This window comes from Corythoichthys intestinalis, chromosome 4, assembly GCF_030265065.1.
Source record: "Corythoichthys intestinalis isolate RoL2023-P3 chromosome 4, ASM3026506v1, whole genome shotgun sequence".
Lineage (NCBI taxonomy): Eukaryota > Metazoa > Chordata > Actinopteri > Syngnathiformes > Syngnathidae > Corythoichthys > Corythoichthys intestinalis.
The window spans coordinates 19,152,775-19,173,318 of NC_080398.1; the positions used below are offsets into that span (position 1 = coordinate 19,152,775).

A 20,544-nucleotide genomic window follows, 5' to 3' on the forward strand; every position below is an offset into this window, starting at 1 on the left:
GATACGCTTGTATTTTTTGGAAAAAAAGCATTAAAAATATTTCCGGACCCGAGATTGTTGTAATTTTTTAATTTCGGACCCAGAGGATTTTTAATTCATGACCCCTGACATTGAGCTTACAGGAAAAAAAACAACTAAACTAAAACAATTGTTGGAGAGAAAGCACTGGGACTTCTAAAGTGGCCAGCAATGAGTCCCGACCTGAATCCTATAGAACACCTGTGGAGAGATCTGAAAATGGCAGTTTGAAGAAGGCAGCTTTCAAATCTCAGAGACCTAGAGCAGTTGGCCAAAGAAAAATGGTCTAAAATTCCAGCAGAGCATTATAAGAAACTCATTGATGGATACGGGAAGCGGTTGTTCGCAGTTTTTTTTTTCTTAAGGTTGTGCTACCAAGTATTAGGCTGAGGGTGCCAATACTTTTGTCCAGCCAATTTTTGGAGTTTTGTGTAAAATGAGTGATTTAAGTAATTTTTTTTAAAAAGTGTCATTCTCTTTTGTGTTTTTCACCATTGCAAGCGAAATAAATGACAATATTACAACTAAAGCATTTGTAATTGCAATCATTTTCTGGGAGAAATTGAGCATTATCTAACAAAATTGCAGGGGTGCCAATACTTTTGGCCAGCACTCTAACTCATTGGCTGCCGATCTTTACTCCATGGAAATATTAGCTTTTATTGATGTTTGCCCCATCATTATGACTTTTTTTTTTTTTTTTTTGTTAATCAAGATTCTTTCCGTGAGGATGCACAAATTGTCCTGCGCTCTAAAGGGTATAAAAATAATAATAATACGGCAAAGACACCTTTTCGAGAGTTATCATTCTATTGGTACATGTGCAAATGTTTGTCTACATTTTTATTGTTCTGCTCCATTTTCATGACATCCGAGTGAGTCTGCCAACACCGAAGTCACTTTATCATGATAGTGACCCAACAGACAAATATTTAAAAATGCAGCATCCTCTATTGCTTAGGCAGTAAATAAACATCGTGAGTCATCCGCCTTCTCATCTCTCATCCTTTTAGATGCAGAGTGTCATGTACGAGCTCATGTCGGAGCTCAACGACCGAAGCGAGGATCTGGAGCGCCAGATGTTGTCCCTGGAGCAGCGGGTGGAGCAGCTCACAGCCGGCTTCAATGCTCTACCGGCGCACCTCTCGGCTACACTCAGCGCCCAGCACGCCGCCCTGGTCCAGCTCCTCAAGGAAAGAGACTCCAGGGACATCAAAGATGAAGGAGGAGGAGCTGTGGTCCCGCTTTCCCCCGCGGCCTCCACTCCAGCCACGACCACACCAGTATCAACTCCAACAGCTCCTCCTCCTGTCCCGCCGGCCCCTCTCGTGGCGCCTTTGCCCAGCACGGAGGGGAGTTCAGAAGCGAGTCCGAACAGCAACACCTCCACCTGCTGAGACAGCTCAGAAGAGGACAAACGTGGCAAGAGGCCTCAAGAGTCCCCCGCAGACTAAACGAAAGAGAGGGCGCGCTGACAAATGAGCCTCTCAAATTGATGAAGATGGGACAACGGGGAGAAATAATGGGAGCGCCAGCAAGAGTGATGACACTTTTGGGGGGGCGTGTTCCCTTTTAGGAGCTATAGGGCAAGAGAAATTTAACACGGATGGAGACTCTAAAAGGTGCGGGGGCAGAGGGAGGATGTCAAGATGGTGAGAAATGGCGCTAGAAAGTATAAAAGGAGGAAGGAGGAGGAGAAATAACGAGGACTAATTATAAGAACTGAATGGAATCAAGCCCCCCCCCTTCAAAAAAGAAAAAGCCTTTATCTCTCTTTGTCTCTCTCCCGCTTTCCGTGCCCTTTCATCAGGAATTAATGACCATGACTTTTTATCCTTATGATGTATTTTCTATCCGATTGCTAATTGTGTGATAACGAGCATCCCTTTAACGGAAGGTTAGATCAATATGACCAGAATTTATTTCGGGGGAAAAAAGAAGAGTGGCATGCACCGCGCACACATCATTACACCATCCTGCAATACAAAAACACACTTTCACAATGCCCTTAAGATAACACTAGAGCCTATACTGCCAGTAGTCAATGCACTGTCAATCTGCACACAGCACTGCCAACCAAGGAACCAATGTACAAACATATACTTTGAGATTCCCAATGCAGAGTTGTGACACTAATAATGCACTGAACTACACTAATAACACAATCAGGACGGCAAATGCATGCGTGTGAGTTCACATTCATATCTACTTTATCTAGGCTTGCTATTTGGTCACATCACCCCCCTCCCCCTTGATTTTAATTCAAATGCAAGACAGGCATCAACACATTTGTTGTCATGCTCTTATCAAATATGAATGACATAAGCTTCTTCGGGACACATGGGAGGGATAACTTCTTTTTTAATCTTCTGCTCAAAAGACAGCTATCGTTTCATGCTTAAATGGCTTTGTATTTCATGATGCAACGTTCCTAAGCTCGCAGAAGAATTTGATAGATTTCTATAAATATTTAGTGCCCGTTTTGGCAAGAACCAAACTTTAAAAATATGTTATTTATGGCATTAACATCAATAAACACTGTGCATAAACTACTGATAAATAATACATAAGAAAGTAATTTTTTATACAATGATCGTACATTAATAAATATCAATTGCAAGACGTTGTGTGCTTCCTTAATGATCAATAAAATAGTCATGTGAAAAAATTTGGACACCCCATTAAATATTGTTCTTTATTAAGAAATGTTCACATTTCAATGTCTGATCTTGTTTTTCTTTATCTGTGGAAAAGAAAGTGATTTAATTGCAAGTAAACAACAAAACTTAATATTGTTTTACTCATTAAACAAAATTTATTAACAAAAATGCATATTCTAACTGAGGAAAAAGTTAGGACACCCTACCACCTAATAGCTAGTGTTACCCCCTTTGGCTGAAATAACTTCAGTGAGACGCTTTTTGTTGCCACCTACCAGTCTTTGACATCGGTCTGAAGAAAGTTTGCCCCACTCCTCAACACAGAATACTTTCAGCTGTGTGATGTTTGAGGGGTTTCTTGCATGTACAGCCAGTTTCAACTCACCCCACAGCATCTCAATGGGATTACGATCTGGGCTTTGACTCAGCTGATATACAGTATTTGATTTAATGAGTAAAACAATGTTATTTTTGTTGTTGTTCACCTGCAATTAAATCACTTTCTTTTCCAGAGATAAAGAAAAACAAGATCAGACGTTGATATGTGAACATTTCTTAATAAAGAACTGAATATATAATGGGTTGTCCAAATTTTTGCACATGGCTGTAGCCAAGTTTGCTCTGACAATTGGCGACTGCATCAAGACACATTTTTTTAGCCTAAGTCCTGACATTTCAACTGTTAGGTTTGTTTTTAATTTTCATCAGGTGCATTGCTTTTAGGTCTTTTCATAGACGTCACTATCAGTTGACGGGAAACGGGGCTGCTCCGTAGGGGGCCTATTTTCAAAAACTTAAAATTCAAATATTTTCAAAACCAAAGCCGCTAGCGACCTAAAACCAAAACAGGCACCCCCTTTAGGGATATATGAGTCTCCACGAGCAGCGGCATCAGAAAATTCAAAGTCGCTCCCTAATACCGATTAATTATTTTTTTATATAAGTATAACAAAACTTAGAATGTCTAGAAAATTCTCAGATTGTACGCATTATGTACAGAATTCACCAAATGCAGAGATAATCATCTATATTTTCAGGATCGATAGCAAACATATCATCTAAGTTTTTGCCCGAAATAGCGACTTCATTTTTTTTTTATATTTAGTGCAATTTTGACATGTTTTCAACAGCTAATAAATCACTCAATTTTCACATCAAAAACTTAATACTTGAGGAAAGCATGTAGAATCATCCTAATTTTACTCAACAAAAGCAAATGTTGCATTTTTCTATATACAATCACACTTTATTTAGGTTGAATTCCGATGTCACTATTGCCTCACCACGTCTTACCGCCTATCTGGCCTTCATTGTTTTTAGATTGAAATGTTACATAAAATAAAACGCTGATTTTTTTTTTTTACTTTTTTGTATGGGCGCAGAAATGTCAAAATTACTTCTTTTTTTTTTGCCAAAAAACGGGCAGTTGGTAGAAATTACCTGATAATTTGAATGCAAAGTTACGTTATTGTGTATGGATACAAAATCCAACATGGCGTTGATCACAAAACAGAGCTTTTTAAGTTTAATATTCTTGTAAATAAATGCATAAATCTGGGAATTTCTATAGATATGAACATAAAACAGTCTAGATTCTTGGTTAAAAGCAAAAAAAAAAACAAAAAAAAACAGGCAGTTGTCATTCATTTTACAGAAATATTTCAAGCTAATGTTACGCTATTTTTTTAAAGTCATTAATTTTTTCCACGTTTCAAAGTGCATGCATGGTGCTATTTAAAAATTACCTTGAATCCTCAACCGAATCACTCTTGAGACACTCCTTCCTGCATGTACAGTATGCACTAAAACTTTCATCCAAGTCCAGCGTTAGAACGCAGCGGGTTTGAGTTTATCGCAGTGAAAGCTTCCGCGACGCTCTGCATTGCCCGGCCCCCTACGGGAAGCCATGGAAGAATGTCTGTTTTGTCAACTGATAGTGAAGTCTATGGTCTTGTAATGACTGCAAATTTGTCACAAAACTGCCCACAATACCAACACTGTTATATTACAATATTAGACAAGCCATTCGCCACAAAAACCTATAAAGACTGTACGGCGTTGAACAAGCAGCTGTTAAATTAATTCAGCATTTTCAATTCTTTCAGTAATAATAATTTCTTGTCATGAAGAAGAAGGCATGTCTTGAACAGTTGATCATTGATAGCAAACTAGGTTAAATCATCAATTACCTGTACTTTTTTTGGCTTGATTGCTTTGAGAAACGATGAATCACAACAATCCATTTTGTTTCCACTCTATTCAGTTATCTAGTCATCTTAATGGAAGGACACGCTTAAAAGATAAGCGTTTGCTATCACTTTTTAAAATCAATAGATCAATAGCAGTTTTCCACTCACTAAAGTGCATTATGCTTGTGTGTGAAATCCCACCAAAACTTTAGGGACAAGCTTGCACACAGTAAACTAAAACTACAATGTCATCCATACACTGAAAGGGGTTGACATGATAAATAAGATATACAGGGGTTGGACAAAATAATTGACACACCTAAAAAAAATCAACAAAAACTAATTTAATGTGGTGTAGGTCAGCCTTTTGCGGCAATTGCAGCCTCAACTCTCCGAGGTATTGATTAATTCAACAGTGAATTGTTTCCAAAGGAATTTTAAGCCATTCATTAGTTAGAATACCCTCTATATCTTTTAGAGACAATAGCGGTGGAAATCGAGATCTTATTTGAATCTCTGACCATAAATGCTCAATAATATTGAGGTCTGGGGATTGTGACGGCCATATGAGATGTTCAACTTCATTAGAATGTTCCTCATCACATTCTTTGAAATGTCTGTGACAGCATAAAAGCATCTTATTTTGAGATGATTCGACCACATACAACAATTTGCCAAAGCGCATATGACGAGAAATTAGCCTTTTAATCTACCGTTTAGCCCTGCCTGTCATTATAGCGCTCTAGTGTCCCCAGCTGGAGGATGACGTCGGCAGGGTCATGATTTCATTTGATTTCGAATTCAACCCATTGAGGGGGGGGATATTCAGAATGAGGAAAATGCTACGAGGAGAGCAGCAAAATGTCATTGTTACAATCTCAGTACTATAATATTTTTACAGGGTATTCTTTTTATGTATGTATTTTCCCCAATTGCTGAATAAATGTTATGCTCATGACAAATAACAGTCTTGTGCCAGATGGAATGTGAAATATTAAAAATGCATTTATTCAGTACTACATGGCATAATTACTCCATAATCATCAAAACTGTCGACTTCTTGCACCTCCCGAACGATATTTTATGCCACCAGAGTAAGTCAGGCTTTTGTCATTTCCCTACCCCAGGTTTGGAGAGCGTAAACAAACCAGGAGGCTTGACAGCTAGCCGACATGCTAACCCAAATCGAGCGACGTTTCCAAGTCTTATTCTCGCCTTTCGAAGCGAAAAATGACACAAAACTACCCTGGATCATGTCACACGGCGGCGGGAAAGTTGCAGCTCGTCGTTCCCCTGCTGCGGTCAGGAGAGCTCGTTTGCCGGGGAAGCAGCTGGAGCATGACCGCCGGACGAACTGGCCTACGTCAGAGGAGTGCGTACCTGCCCGAGTACAACCCGAGCATAGTGGTCTATTGCTGGGCATACGTAGAGGGCAGAGAGGGCTGGAAGTCTGGACGATATGGAGAACCGCAGTACATAAACCGAGCATACAGTGGGGAGAACAAGTATTTGATACACTGCCAATGGGTTTTCCCGCTCTCCCGGTGGGCACGCGAAGAGGACCGAAGGGGGTGTGCGACAAGCCGCAGGTCGTCGGCTGAGTGGCCTTCTCCGTAGACAGGAAGCATTGTCACCCACAAAATGCAAGCCACCTCCTTAATATACCGTGTGCCATAATCCCAGTATTTGACATAATAAAAAACATGATGTTTACTCACTTCCTCGTAAATCCAATGGTCCCACAGTTGTCAGACTTGTTTTGGCCAATCTTCATGGTAAACGGGAATTTTTGAAACCCGAAAAAGGCTCACAGGCCTCTCCCTGGTGCAGCAACAAAACCCTGCAGCACATTTGGCTGGCGTAATGCGAAAAATAGACAAATTAATCCACAAAATCAGCCGAATCCGCAGTACATCTGCATGCGATAAAGCAATGATGTACTGTATTGTGAGATGCTGACCCGGGTGACATCACATTAGCATTCCTCCTTAACCCAGAAGTCACAAATGGCGTGATTCAAAAGTATATATCAGTCGCTTCCACACACATCCAAGCGGTCCAATTAATTCAGGAGCATAAAATACCGCGTGAAATATGAAATAAACATGCTTTTTGCTGTCATAGGCACTTTAACAATTATGTTCAATGATTAGATGCCGAAATGTTAGGTGTTTCTATTATTTTGTACAACCCCTGTTTTGGTTTTAATTCTGTGAAAATCAGAATACCTGCTGGTTGTTTCTGTATTGTTTTTGTTGTTGCTTGCCCTGACCAAAGTATCAAAGTAACTCACGGTTTTTGGTCGTGACTGTACAATGGACATGGAAACTGAACACATTCCCTGTTAAATTTGCAGCTTTTCACGATGAAAATGAGGCCAACATAAATCGACGTAAACTTGGGCGTTATACTTGTGGCAGTAAAGGGGCCACTATGTTTTCTTCAATGACAGCATTCAGTAATTTGGTCCATCAGTCTGACACGTATCGAAATATGTACTCATCCATCCGGCAAATTTGTGGTCACCCTATAGATTTTTATTTTTAATTAGGTCTGGAATGCGGCCAAGAATTCAAGTTCCCTCAACTTAAGTAATGACGACAACTGCTACAGAAAATAGATGGATGCATGACGTCCATGATCATAATGGAAAGTCTGCTTCATTGCATGGACTACAGTAGCGGTTTCATTTACTGGGGCTTCCCTTGTCACTTAATTGTAATACTTTACTGATTTGAAAAAAAATGATCATAGCCCCATGTTTTTGTTTGTTTTTTTACGTCAATATTATACCAACTATCCAAACAGGTTTGTTCATGTTCTATGTCTTGGGGGCTCTTAGGTTTTCATCTTAGGTTTTTCCTAGGTTACCAATAGCACATAATCAATTACTTGAGAAGAATATGCCGTCATACGGCACAAGACGGCATGCTCAGTAACCTCTGCACTGATGTTTGCGTTTCATATTCTTTTATCCATGGCCTACAAGTGTTTATAATACAGTTATTTTTACTACTGAATTGGCATAGATTGGTGGTAGACTACAGCGTGTTCCTGGTTCACAGACAAAATAGTAGCTTTACTCAGTCCTTTTGCTAATATAGTTTGGACAGGCCCGGCCCTCGGTTACTAGGTGTCCTAGGCGACGTGTCGATCGGAGCGCAACCCCTGTCCCCGCAAAAAAATATATATTTATTTTCAAAATATTATATATTTCATCAAAAACACTGCAGAAGCTATTGTTTCTAAATATATGAATATATGATGAATAGTTACTCTTTTTGCACGCGTTGCATTTTGTTCATACAGTAACACAAGCACACTAATATAATTTTCTTATATAGCCATAGAAATCTCAACGCTGTTTGCCTCCTGGGCTTCATGACCACTCTATAGTGCCATAGAGCAAATGAGCCATCATGAAGCTTTGAATAAATTGGCTTCATTGCTTCAAGAAGCTTAATTTGCCCGTCACTGCTCAATGTAATCTCTCATTTCCCTTGGTAGAGACAGACCTCTGCTGCTGTTATCATACAAAATGCCTCATTTTTCCTAGCATGCATTGCAGCACTACAGACGCAAATAACATTTAAACTTCCTTTTCTGTGCTAATTAGTTTATTTAAGTGTTCCAGTTGTTTCATTCATTGCTAGTTATGCTATTTAGTGTGTGGTTATGTGATAATTTTAAGTTAGTTTTGAAACTGCGTTTGAATGACCTTTGATTTAACATTATTTGCCATTTTACGGGAAATGGATCTGCTTACATGAGCCCCTTTCACACATGCTGAAACAACAGGAAAATGGCGAGATTTTAACGTGCAGCCCTTGTATGTGAACACAATTTCCCAGGTCGACTGACACTGAGATTACGCGGACGTTTCATGGGTCGCGTCTTAGTATAATGTCTGAGACTTTCTCGGTAAGCGGTGTGCATGAAAGCAGGCGTTAAATTCCCGGGTGACAGCACAATGGCTGATGACGTAAATATCATGGCGGGCCAATTGTCACTTCCTCTTTCTTCGCAGTAAGACGAAAAGCGGTAAACAAAAATCGCAACTATCAACATAGCAAGTTGGAAATAGCTAAATTAAACTTAAAATATGACGAAATTAAATTGCTATGGGATTGTAGAGCTGAGGAAGAGAGTCCATCATCCATCTTTGGAAATGTGTGGTTTATTTTGTTGCCGATGTTAAGGCAACAATGTGGAAACAAGGTTGTACTTCGAAGCAGAAAACAACGGAGGGAGGCGTTCAAGGGTTTATTAAATACAAACAAAAATACACACGATCGCGGAACAGGGGGAATACCACAATTGGTCCGTGACAGTAGGTCAACGGGGACCAATAATACTAACCTAAGCGGTAGGCAGAGAGCCGATAAGACAACAAAACAAATACACTCAAATGCCAGCACAACGTAGGGGATTTCAAAACAAGGGCAGCAGAGGTGTCGAATGTCGCCCAGCAAGTTAATATCTCGACACCCTTTTCTTGGATCGCCTGGGCTTAAATACAGTCTTGACGAGCTTGAATTGGCTGCAGTTACGACATCGGTAACACTCTCTCTTGAACAAAATACGATTTGACCAACATTGTGACAACCGATGCCTAGCAAAAACGACGTAATGTCCGGGTTTATAAAATCGCGCCAGCAGCCCTACCCGCACAGAGAGCGCCATTGGGCAACACGGAACAAATCTGTGAAAAAGTCCAACCCGCGTCATTCTCGGGACATTTCTACATGCATGAAAGCAATGATGCGAGTAAATCCTGCGTCACCTTACACGGGAATTTCCCTGGATATGTGTGTGAAAAGGGCTATACTGTAAGCATGGCCTGTTCGTCAGTGCCTCATAAGTGCCACAAAATAGGTGGCTAATACAATCTAGGTTGGAAATGGCAAGTATTTTTTATATGTAGTCGAGTTAAATGTAACTGATATGTTAAAAAAAAAAAAACATTCGGGAAGCGTAGCGTGAGAAATGTTTTTCAGGGTATCCCCCTCCCCCAAAGCAATTTGTCGCCCCCACCACTAGATGGAGCCCAAGGCAACTGCCTAGCTCACCTAGCCCCAGGGCCGGCCCTGAGTTTAGATTACATAGGCAAGGACTACTGATTGTAATCTTCACAAGACATAGAAAAATGACTGTTGTGAATGAATAAATACAAATTATGTTAACTCATTGGCTGCCATTGATGGTTAAAGACGTCCAATCAAAATCGCTGCCAACCCCTCTCAGTTGAAATAGATTGGACGTCTATCGCGATCGATTGCAACCAATGAGTTACTAGAGTTTAGAATGTACAGTGTATCACAAAAGTGAGTACACCCCTCACATTTCTGCAGATATTTATGTCTTTTCATGGGACAACACTGACAAAATGACCCTTTGACACAATGAAAAGTAGTCTGTGTGCAGCTTATATAGGAAAGCCCGCCAACAGTTTCCTGAAGACATGTCAACAAATCACATGGATTACTGGAACCATGTCCAATGGTCTGATGAGACAGGCGGGCTTTCTTGTGTACCATGTTCAGAAAAGGCTTCCTCCTGGAATGACAGCCATGCACACCAATTTGATGTAAAGTGCGGTGTATGGTCTGAGCACTAACAGGCAATGCTGACAGCACTCCTGTTACGAGTCACATGACATTTTGGAGGGAAAATGACAAGCAGTACTCAATTTGGACATTTACAGATGTATGTAGTTTCTAAGGGGTGTACTCACTTTTGTTGCCAGGGATTTAGATATTAATGGCTATGTTTTGAGTTATTTTGAGGGGAAAATAAATTAACTCTATTATATAAGCTGCACACAGACTATTTTTCATTGTTTTAAAGTGTCATTTTGCCAGTGTTGTTCCATGAAAAGATATACCGTATTGGCCCAAATATAAGACGGTGTTTTTTGCATTGAAATAACACTGAAAAAGAGGGGGTCGTCTTATATTCACGGTCTAGACATTATACCCATTCACGACGCTAGATGGCGCCAGATATCATTGAGGCGATGTTGTCATGACAGATCTCTGCTACTCTTTTTAGTTTAACCAGTTTGCATTATTTTATTGCAATGTTTTTCCTTATTCAGATTTGTTTCAAAACTACAGTTACAGTTAGACTTCACTTTGATGGTTAATGCAGTTAGTGCAATTTTGTTGTTTTATCACAATAGAGGTTTATTTACATTTCAAAAACCAGAAGCCATTCATTTACGAATGTGATTGCACTTTAGTTTACATATTTAAATGTTCAGATATTAAGATTTGAATAAGGCAAAATAACATGCTTTTTCTCTCAAATATATTGTTATAAACATTTGTTTCGGATGTACTGGAATTATTTTCTGTATAAAAATTGATTTGGTGTTCAAAAAGTCTTTTCAACCTTGAGTCTTGAAAAAGAGAGGGTCGTCTTATATTCGGGCCCATACGGTACTTGAATATCTGCAGAAATGCGAGGGGTGTACTCACTTTTGTGATACACAGTAAATTGTTGTTGAAAATTTGCAAATAGCTAACGTTCCACTAACGACTCTGCCGTAAACCAAGGAACCCCGTGTGCCAAATGAAAGAAAGCGTCTCCTGCATCATAAAAACACCCTGTTCTCATGAATGTATGCTTTAGATTGCTTGGTCACATAAAACACTGTACATACACACAACTCAAGAACCAAAGTGCTCTCTCCTAAATGGACCCCAATAAAAGGCAGGGAACACTGCTGTCACCATGGACAAAAGATAGCAGGAGGACACCTTGACAATATTTCTGCGAGGGAATAACTGTGAAAATCCGGGCATGCATGAACTTGTAAAGAATGCTGGACAGTGCTGGGAAAAAACTACCCAAGATGGGCTCTGATGAACACAAGTAAACCTTACAAAGGATTCATGGCCATGAAGGAAATATTCTTAATATTTACAAAAAAAGAATGAGAGATGACAGAATACTGGATGGTTCATAATTGGAAAAGACACAAACCGACTGTTGGCATTACAGAGACAATTTGGAAAAGTGTCTTATAGCGACACGCTGTGGCCGGAATACTGACATACATGGGCTCTGAATATAAATGTACAGTATGCTGTTAATGAACTCTAGCTTTATATTGCTTAGTCTTTTCTACCATCAAGATAAAGCTCGGTCCTAGCTGATTATCTGATATTACCATAGTATTCTTCCCATTCGTTACCACAAATATATCTATATCAGTGATAAGTTGAAGGAACATCTGGAGTTGAAATTATTTTGTAATTTTATTTTATCAGAAAGAATAAATAAAGTATATATCTATAACATGACAGATACCCCCGCATTCTGTGGTTGCGTTTTTGTATCGGCAAAGTGAATCGTTTCTCATTTACAGAACACCACTATAGAAGCCCAATTACTGTAGTGTTAGGCAAAATGATAGTGGTTCCTTTCATCGCCAGCCATTAATTGTCCCCTTTTGTCTTTTATTCCTCTCCATAGGAACATTAGCTCATTTTGTGTCCCACTTCCACTAATGGAGAACAATTGTGCTTATGTTTTTAAACCCCTGCGGCGATATTTCCATTCAGGTTTCTCATTATTTCCTCCATTCAATTGTAGTGTGTTATGTGATGTTTCGATTAAAGGGAGACTTCACAAGAGATTTTTGCAGATTTTTCCAGCAGCTATGCTTTTAAGGCATATTTTCAGGCTGAATCATTTATGTCATTTGACCGCGGCGCACGTCTTTTTGTTTATCTTTGCCGTCTCAGACATTTTAGACTTTCGATTCATCTGGAACTCTACGAATGATTTTAAGTGCTACGGTAAAGAAAGAAAGAAGAAAGGGACACTATCAAGAAAACGCATGAAATGTCAGGAGGATTATTTTATGAAAATAAAGTCTGAATCTAATGAGAACAAAGCAGTACAACAAATGTTATGAGTGTTTTTACAGTAACAAGAATAACAAAATGAACACTATAATATAATGAGGGGCAAATGCAGTGTTACGAGAATAAGTGTTTGCATTTGTTTTAGTACAGTACTATGAATATGTAGTTTGATGAAACAAACGAGGGAATCTAATACCAATGCCATCAGTCATTTTATATTATGAATATGTCATCAAAATATGACTTTATACTCTGGCCTGTGATTGACTTGCAACAGTCCCAGGTTAGATGTCCTTTTTCTGCTTTATAGTACAATAACACAAACATTCTTCTCAAAATATTACGCCTTTTTCATGAAATACTATTTATTTCTCTTCAAAAATCAATTAGTATTACTCTCATCATATTTCAATGTTTTGTCATACAAGTTTTTTAATATTACCGTAATTTTCAGACCATAAGACGTATCTGACTATTAGCCGCCACCCACCAAATTTGACACGAAAACGGCATTTGTTCATAGATAAGCCGTGCTGGACTATAAACTGCAGCTGTCCTCACTGTACTATTGGATATTTACACCAAAAAATATTAACGGGTAACACTTTAATTGACAGCAGCGTCATAAGACGATCATAAGTCTGTCATAAGACCAAATGAACCACCTTCAAGAAGCTTCATTTGGCCACCACTGCGCCCTTGGGGGAAACAGTCAACCTGTGCTGCCACCTGCTGTCAACACTAGAGGTGTGCGAAATTTCCGATTCTTAGATTATTCGCGATTCGGCCGTGGAAGATTCGAGAACGATTCACAAACATCCAAATTCCAATTATTGAAATATGTCAAGTAAAGCGGAAGCAAAACACACTCAGCGCGCCGCGCGGTCTTCGGGATGCAATGAGGAACGGAGCGAGAGTAGCTAAACATCATACCTGTCATTACCCGGCCCCTCGGGTAATGCCAATGCTCAACTCACGGCTCGAGCTCAACTCATGCCGCGAGATAAAAAAAAAAAACAACAACAACATACCTGACTGCTGCCGACAGCTGCTACAAAGTACGTCCACATAATGTTACAGTAGATATCATACTTATATAGGACTAGATGCAATATAGACTCGGTGGCGTTAGCAGCACATCTACAGAAAGCTAGATGCGGGCGTTAGTACACGGGCGCCATCTTAAAGCAGTAGACTTCCCTGCAAGGCTGTTGTAGCAAACCTTCCAAGGGAACCTAATTAACTTTTTATCTAAAATACTCCTAAATAAGTAAAATATTGACTTGAATCTATCTTTAAAATAGTTTTAAAACTTTCACATGTCGAAAGTAGACAAAAGGGAAATTATGGAATAACGGGAGCAATTTTAACAACTTTAACGGTTGATTCACAACATTAAATTAATTGAATGTACAGTAGTTTAAAGCTGCTGATACAGAATGGGGATTTGAGTATTGTTTTTAACTGTTAAGTTGATACTGAAATAGTCGTTTATTTAAGCCTTTTTTTTTTTTTTATAGTTTTTGTAACTAATGTACAAAACATTAAAAGCAGCTAATAGCGGGGGGGCTGGGGGGGGTTTCATCAATATTCGAATTATAATCGAATCGTAGCCTCTGAATCGTAATCGTAATCGAATCGTTAGGTGCCCAAAGATTCCCACCTCTAGTCAACACTGTTGTCGTCCAACATGCCTCCGAGCATGCATTGCAGTGCTACAGGTGTAAACAACAATCAAAATTCATGTTCTGTGCTAATTATTTCTTCAATTACTTATCCAGTTGTTTCATTCATTGCAAGTTATGTTATTTGGTAACACTTTATTTGACAGTGACGCCATAGGACTGTCATTAGACAATCATAATTATGACATGACGCTGTCATAAGCATTCATTAACGCTAATGACAGTCTCTTTGCTCTTTGACATCCTATTCTATGCTGCCTGATCGCTAATCATGGCACTGACAATCTCTACTTGAGTGTGTCTAAATGCAGCCAGTAATGCATGAATCCCATCAGACGTGTGATAGTTCTGCAGACAAGTGGAAATGCTTCGCGGGGGCCACCTCAGGGCCACGGAAACCCCCTTGCCAATCGGGGTGGTGAGCCAGCGCGGGCCATCGCTCCTACCGTAGCGCCGGCAAAGGGGACACCCCTCCCACTGGGGCCCAGGGTGGTCCCCCAGACCAGCCACGGCCCCATTAACCAGCCTTCAGGAAAGGAATGAGAGGATGCGCCACCCACACCCGCCCAGTCCCACCACCGCTCGCCCACCAGCCACCGCCACAACCCCCAAACCGATATGGCACACCGCGTGCAGGACAGAATCCCCGTCCGGAGGGCCAACCCCCCGCCGACCCACCTGCACTCAGCCGTGGCCCAAGGAGGATACCCGGGTAGAAAAGAGAAAGAAAGGCGGAAGCAGGAGAGCGCCAAGAAGCCCCGCGGGGTGGCGCCCCGACACCTCCAACCTCCACAATCGACAGCCTAGGTGAAGAGGAGGCCCCGCCCCGGAAGCCACACCATGAAGAAAAGTGTAGGACCCACCTACCGAACAAATGTGTAAATTTTCAAGAAAATCGATCAAGGTACTTCGGCGTCCATAGGGAACGAACTAACACACAAAGTTCCATTTATATATAAGTTTAGATTAGATACTTACTGTGGTAATTCTGTAACTTTTTCACTACAATTATTGGTAACAGTATTTTTTGTATTTTCATAGTAGAATGCAGCAAGAAACTGCTTGACTGGTAGTAGAGTTGTTTTGCAAATCCCAGTAGAAACATTCAAACTTTCATGAACATTTGTTCATTGGCCCCTCCCAATAAATATGGATTGACACCTAGCACTGTCAATGGCAGCCAATGTGTTAGGGTAAAACAAACAAACAAAAAAATCATAATTGCCGTATGAAAAGGTAAACATGAGCCTAAAAACAAAACCGACAAATAAATATATCCAATTTGTTTGATTGCCTGGTCCACACTAAACCAGTAGTTGACCATAGTAAGTACAGTATTGAATATCTAGTCACGCTCCATGCTAAACCTGAAGGGAATACCATAATTTCCCAAATATAACGCACACTTTTTTTTCCCCAAAATCAACTTGTAAAATCATGGTGTGCATTATAAACGGGTACATTGATGGAGACAGAAATATATATATATTCTATATATAAACCGATTTTTTTATTGACAGGCCACGTTGTGTTGAAGAAACGCATGCGGCGATCCGTTGCCGACCGTTACGGTACGTGACGTCACCATTTTGTTTCTGTAATACTTCACTCTGATCGGCCGAATGATTTCGTCTGTGTTAAATTCTGCTTTTTTCACTTTTCATAAAGCACAGAATTTAGTTTCTTGAACTCATTTGAGTCAACGTTTATTGCAGCTCCGCAACTCGGACCGTAACAAACGTAACAACACAGACTTCCTGTGTGTGTCCGTCAACTATATCTGTCCCTCGGGAAACTCAAACCCAAATAACAATCTTTCCTATTGTTACTGTCGTGTCGACAGCGATGAGCGCTTTCGGATTTCCGACTTACATTTTCACTTTCATTTTACCGTATCAATCCATGGAAGAATTATTCATCATGATGAAACGAGCAAGTTATACAGCAGCCTTTAAAAGAAAAGTCACATCTGTTTTGTTTTCTCCTAGATTCTGGTAAGTTGGAGAAGTTGTCAAATCATATTATTACCGTAAATAATGTCAGTTTATGGTAATGTTTTGAACTACCAATATGCTATACTTGTGCTGTGTTTCACCAGTCAGTAAAATGACATTTCTGTATCTGTACACGAGCTCTGTTTTCTTGTATTCTTCTATTTATTGGTGCTAAAATTAGGGTGCGCGTTATAAACGGGTACAATAATTTTCCCTAGATTTTACAAGTAAATTTGGGGTGCGCATTATAGATGGGTGCGCCTTATATTCGGGAAGTTACGGTAGGTACCGTTCTCGCACACACCATATAATTGTTTGCATTAGTCTAACACATTCATCTCACAATAGTTTAGGCAGACTTCACTCCATGCCCTTGGACACAGTAAAGTGAGTCACCTTATCAGGGCTCATGAGGGGGAAATGGACAAATGGTACCATTTCTCGCAGGAACCGTCTAACTGTTTGCATTACTCTAACACACGTAATACAATCAATAAGGGAATAATATCATTTCTCATATGTACTGTAGGATTGTTTGTACTACTCTAAAACACCTAAATAAATAGCACACCACAGTTTAATGAAAAGAAGCAGAATAGATACACAACACCATCTTATCACAGAAGCCCAACGTGTGCGTCACAAGCGAGATTGACTCACCAACTATCGCAATCAGTTCTCCTGGCCACTCCAAGGACAAAGAGCAGGGCACTATGTCCTAAAACAAGTAGCGTCTAGCCAGGATAACAAAGTTGATAGCGGGCGCGGGACGTCAAGACCAGTGTCCGTCCCTGTGGCAACCACGTCCCATCCACGCACGAACCTAACTGCACAAAACCGGCCACAGAGGGATGATCCCGAAACAACACCCTTCGGCCCGGCCCACTCCACCGCAGCCTTCAAAAATACTGGACACTGAGATAACAAACAGATTTGCTGCTCGGAAACTTTTCTATGTAGCCTTGTTTTAGATTAGCATTGTTCCTCCGTCGTCTGTTTTTGCCTTGTTTTTGACCATTGTCGGCGAATAAATTGTCAACCTGTTTTCTGTGAGCCTTCTTCACACTTTTGGAACATGGAGTCAGTACAAAGGGTTAACACAAGAGGTGAACGCACGGAATGTCGGCCCTCCCGGTTGACTCACGCGAAGGCGACATCGGCAGAGCGGCACTTCGTTCGGCTGTCGCCGTTTCCGTGCGGCTTGGCCGGGGGGCGAATTCCAACAAACCCAATATTCCCATTACAATTCGTGAAATGTGCTGCTCCTTTCCTGTATTAAGTTGAATCGCCCTGTTCTGACACAGTCACACTAATGTTTTCATTTCTTATCATGTGTGAATTGGTGTCTTTTCCTCTTTTGAGTCTGTTTGACAAAGAAAAATGATTCCCGCATTTGCAAAGGTGTCATATAAATCCATTGTGTATTTTGCAAAACAAGGTTATGTGAATGCAAGGCATTGCTCGACTAGAAGGATGACGATAAACTTGTTATCTCTGTTATTCAGGGGCAAGCTCTACTGCTCCTTGGAGCTTTGATCAACTCTCTTGATTATGTGATATCACAACATGGTGCCTCCAAGCCTGTAATCAATGTACTACTTACTTCAAAATTTCAACTGATTGCCAGTCTCATTGTAGGCTCCAGGGAAAACCCAAGAAGGAATTCTGAGTGAGGAAAGAAAAATAATCATTGTAGTAGAATTGGGTCCAGCAGTGTGCTGATAACTCACAAGAATATTCAAAGTAGGAGGACTGGAATGTATTACTGAATATTTCCCTAAAAATACAGAAACATTTGCTGTTTCAAGATAGATATTTTTGATTCATGCATTTTAAAGATGGAGAGTTTTGCTCACCCATGGTTTGAAATATTCTGCAAATCTTCGTGTTTTATAATCATAATTTTCTTTGCAGTCTGTTATAAATTTACATGAGCATTGCTTATAAATTTGAATTTTAAAAAGGCACACCAACCTGGACTTTAGATGGTATCAAGTCGCCTACCTACTGTAATGTTTGGTCCCCCACCACCTTTTTTCCCTGACAGTGATTAATCGAGAACACACAGGAGGAACAGTTGTGGAGGCGGATTTGCAACGCGACATGCAAGGGAAGCAGCTTAGATAAGATGCCCTGCATAACATTTGCAGATGGCTTGTGGAGTAAGACAGAAGTTGACCAGCAATTCAACCTTCGATTACAAAGGATATCTACTGGCAGCTGAAATTAAACACATAATCCTCTAGAAATGTAGTCATTCAGTATATAGCTTCCCTATATATTATAATTAGTGTCATTAACACAAATGTGCACATTATTGCAATCTCATCCTTTTTTTTCATGTCAATAACATGCCTGTTCATTCTCTCTGCTGTTTCCCCAGCAACTGTGACAATAAGCTCCACCAACACATACAGGTCTGTGCAAGAGTCTGCACATTATAAATTCTGCAAGAATGTGTGATGTTGTGCGTTTCTACATTGTGCAAAGGCTAGGGTGAGCAGGTTGGAGCACGATGATGAAAGGAGTACCCATCCACAGAAAATGTAAGTCAAGAGACTCAGTGAAACCTCTGCCTGGAAAGCCTTTCATCATTTGGAGACAAAGTCAAATAATTTGTTTTCTGATGGGGTTTGACTTCTAAGCTGTTCTACTTCCAAAATGACAAGGGAAATGCAAAGGATGTGAAGCAAGAACGAGACATCAGCTGCCAAGCAATACCAATAGCAATGTACTGATAAATGTTAATGTATTCATGTTTTACTACTGTAATTACTCAGAGGTGGGTAGTGTAGCCAAAGTAAAGCTAAGAGTAGTGTTACATCTAAATAATATGCAGTTATATATAGTGTATCACAAAAGTGAGTATACCCCCTGCATTTCTGCAGATATTTAACTATATCTTTTCATGGGACAACACTGACAACAAGACACTTTGACACAATGAAAAGTAGTCTGTGTGCAGCTTATATAATAGTGTTAATTTATTTTCCCCTCAAAACAACTCAAAATACAGCCATTAATATCTAAACACCTGGCAACAAAAGTGAGTACACCCTTTAGAAACTACGTACACTACATCCCTAAATGTCCAAATTGAGTACTGCTTGTCAATTTCCCTCCAAAATGTCATGTGACTCGTTACAGGAGTGCTCTCAGCATTGCTGCAGAGATTGAAGAGGTGGTGCGGTCACCCTGTTATTGCTCAGACCATAAGCCGCACTCTACATCAAATTGGTGTGCATGGCTGTCACCCCAGGAGGAAGCCTCTTCTGAAGACGGTACACAAGAAAGCCTGCCAACAGTTTGCTGAAGACATGTCAACAAAGCACATGGATTACTGAAACCATGTCCAATGGTCTGATGAGACGGGCAGGCTTTCTTGTGTACCGTGGCTTGCTCCTGGCGTGACAGCCATGCACACTGTGAGAGAATTTTATTCGTGCTCAAAACACAACCATTATACATTATATTTTGTATGCTTTTGACGACTTGCATGAGAACATTGAGCATCATTGTTACATTAATCTGTTGAGTGTAGCCTTCACTTTATCACAGTATGCCCAAATATGGACTGTTATTTTCCTGTTGTTTTCCAATATGCCCTGAATGAATACAATGTGGCAACTGTGGCTTATCAAACTTCATCCTGGCCACAGCTGGTGATTCAAGGTTATAGCTTAAGGTGGTTTTCCCCTATGAGAGATGTTTTTCTGTAACTTTAGATGTTTTTACTAAGTTTTCAGTTTCGTTTCCATGGTGTCAACCCATAAATAGAGGCATGCCTTGTATTTCTCTTTTGTCCACATGCGGAGAGGCGCTTTGTGCGTTACTCCACGTCTGTACCCGAGAACTCTTGTACATAAAGAAAATCAATCCATGGCTGGGGTCGTATTTATTTCTCTAATCTAGCTATCAAAGTAACACTGGTCTTGGAGTTCAAACTTGAGCTTCCCTACACACACCAATTTGATGTAGAGTGCGGCGTATGGTCTGCGAACTAACAGGCTGACCCTCCACCTCTTCAATTTCTGCAGCAATGCGGACAGCACTCCTGTAACGAGTCACATGACATTTTGGAAGGAAAATGACAAGCAGTACTCAATTTGGACATTTAGGGATGT

At 40.3% G+C, this 20,544-nt stretch overlaps 1 protein-coding gene across 2 annotated transcripts in view; it reads left to right on the top strand.

Annotated features, from left to right (window-relative positions):
• kcnn3 (potassium intermediate/small conductance calcium-activated channel, subfamily N, member 3) overlaps positions 1-12,573 on the top strand; it is a 218,485-nt gene extending 205,912 nt beyond the window's left edge. For both annotated transcript variants that reach the window (XM_057834614.1, XM_057834615.1), the window contains exon 10: positions 1,032-12,573. In XM_057834614.1, coding sequence (XP_057690597.1) covers positions 1,032-1,415 — 384 coding nt within the window. In that variant the 3' untranslated portion in view covers positions 1,416-12,573. The remainder of the gene's footprint in view (positions 1-1,031) is intronic.
• Positions 12,574-20,544: the final 7,971 nt, after the last annotated feature.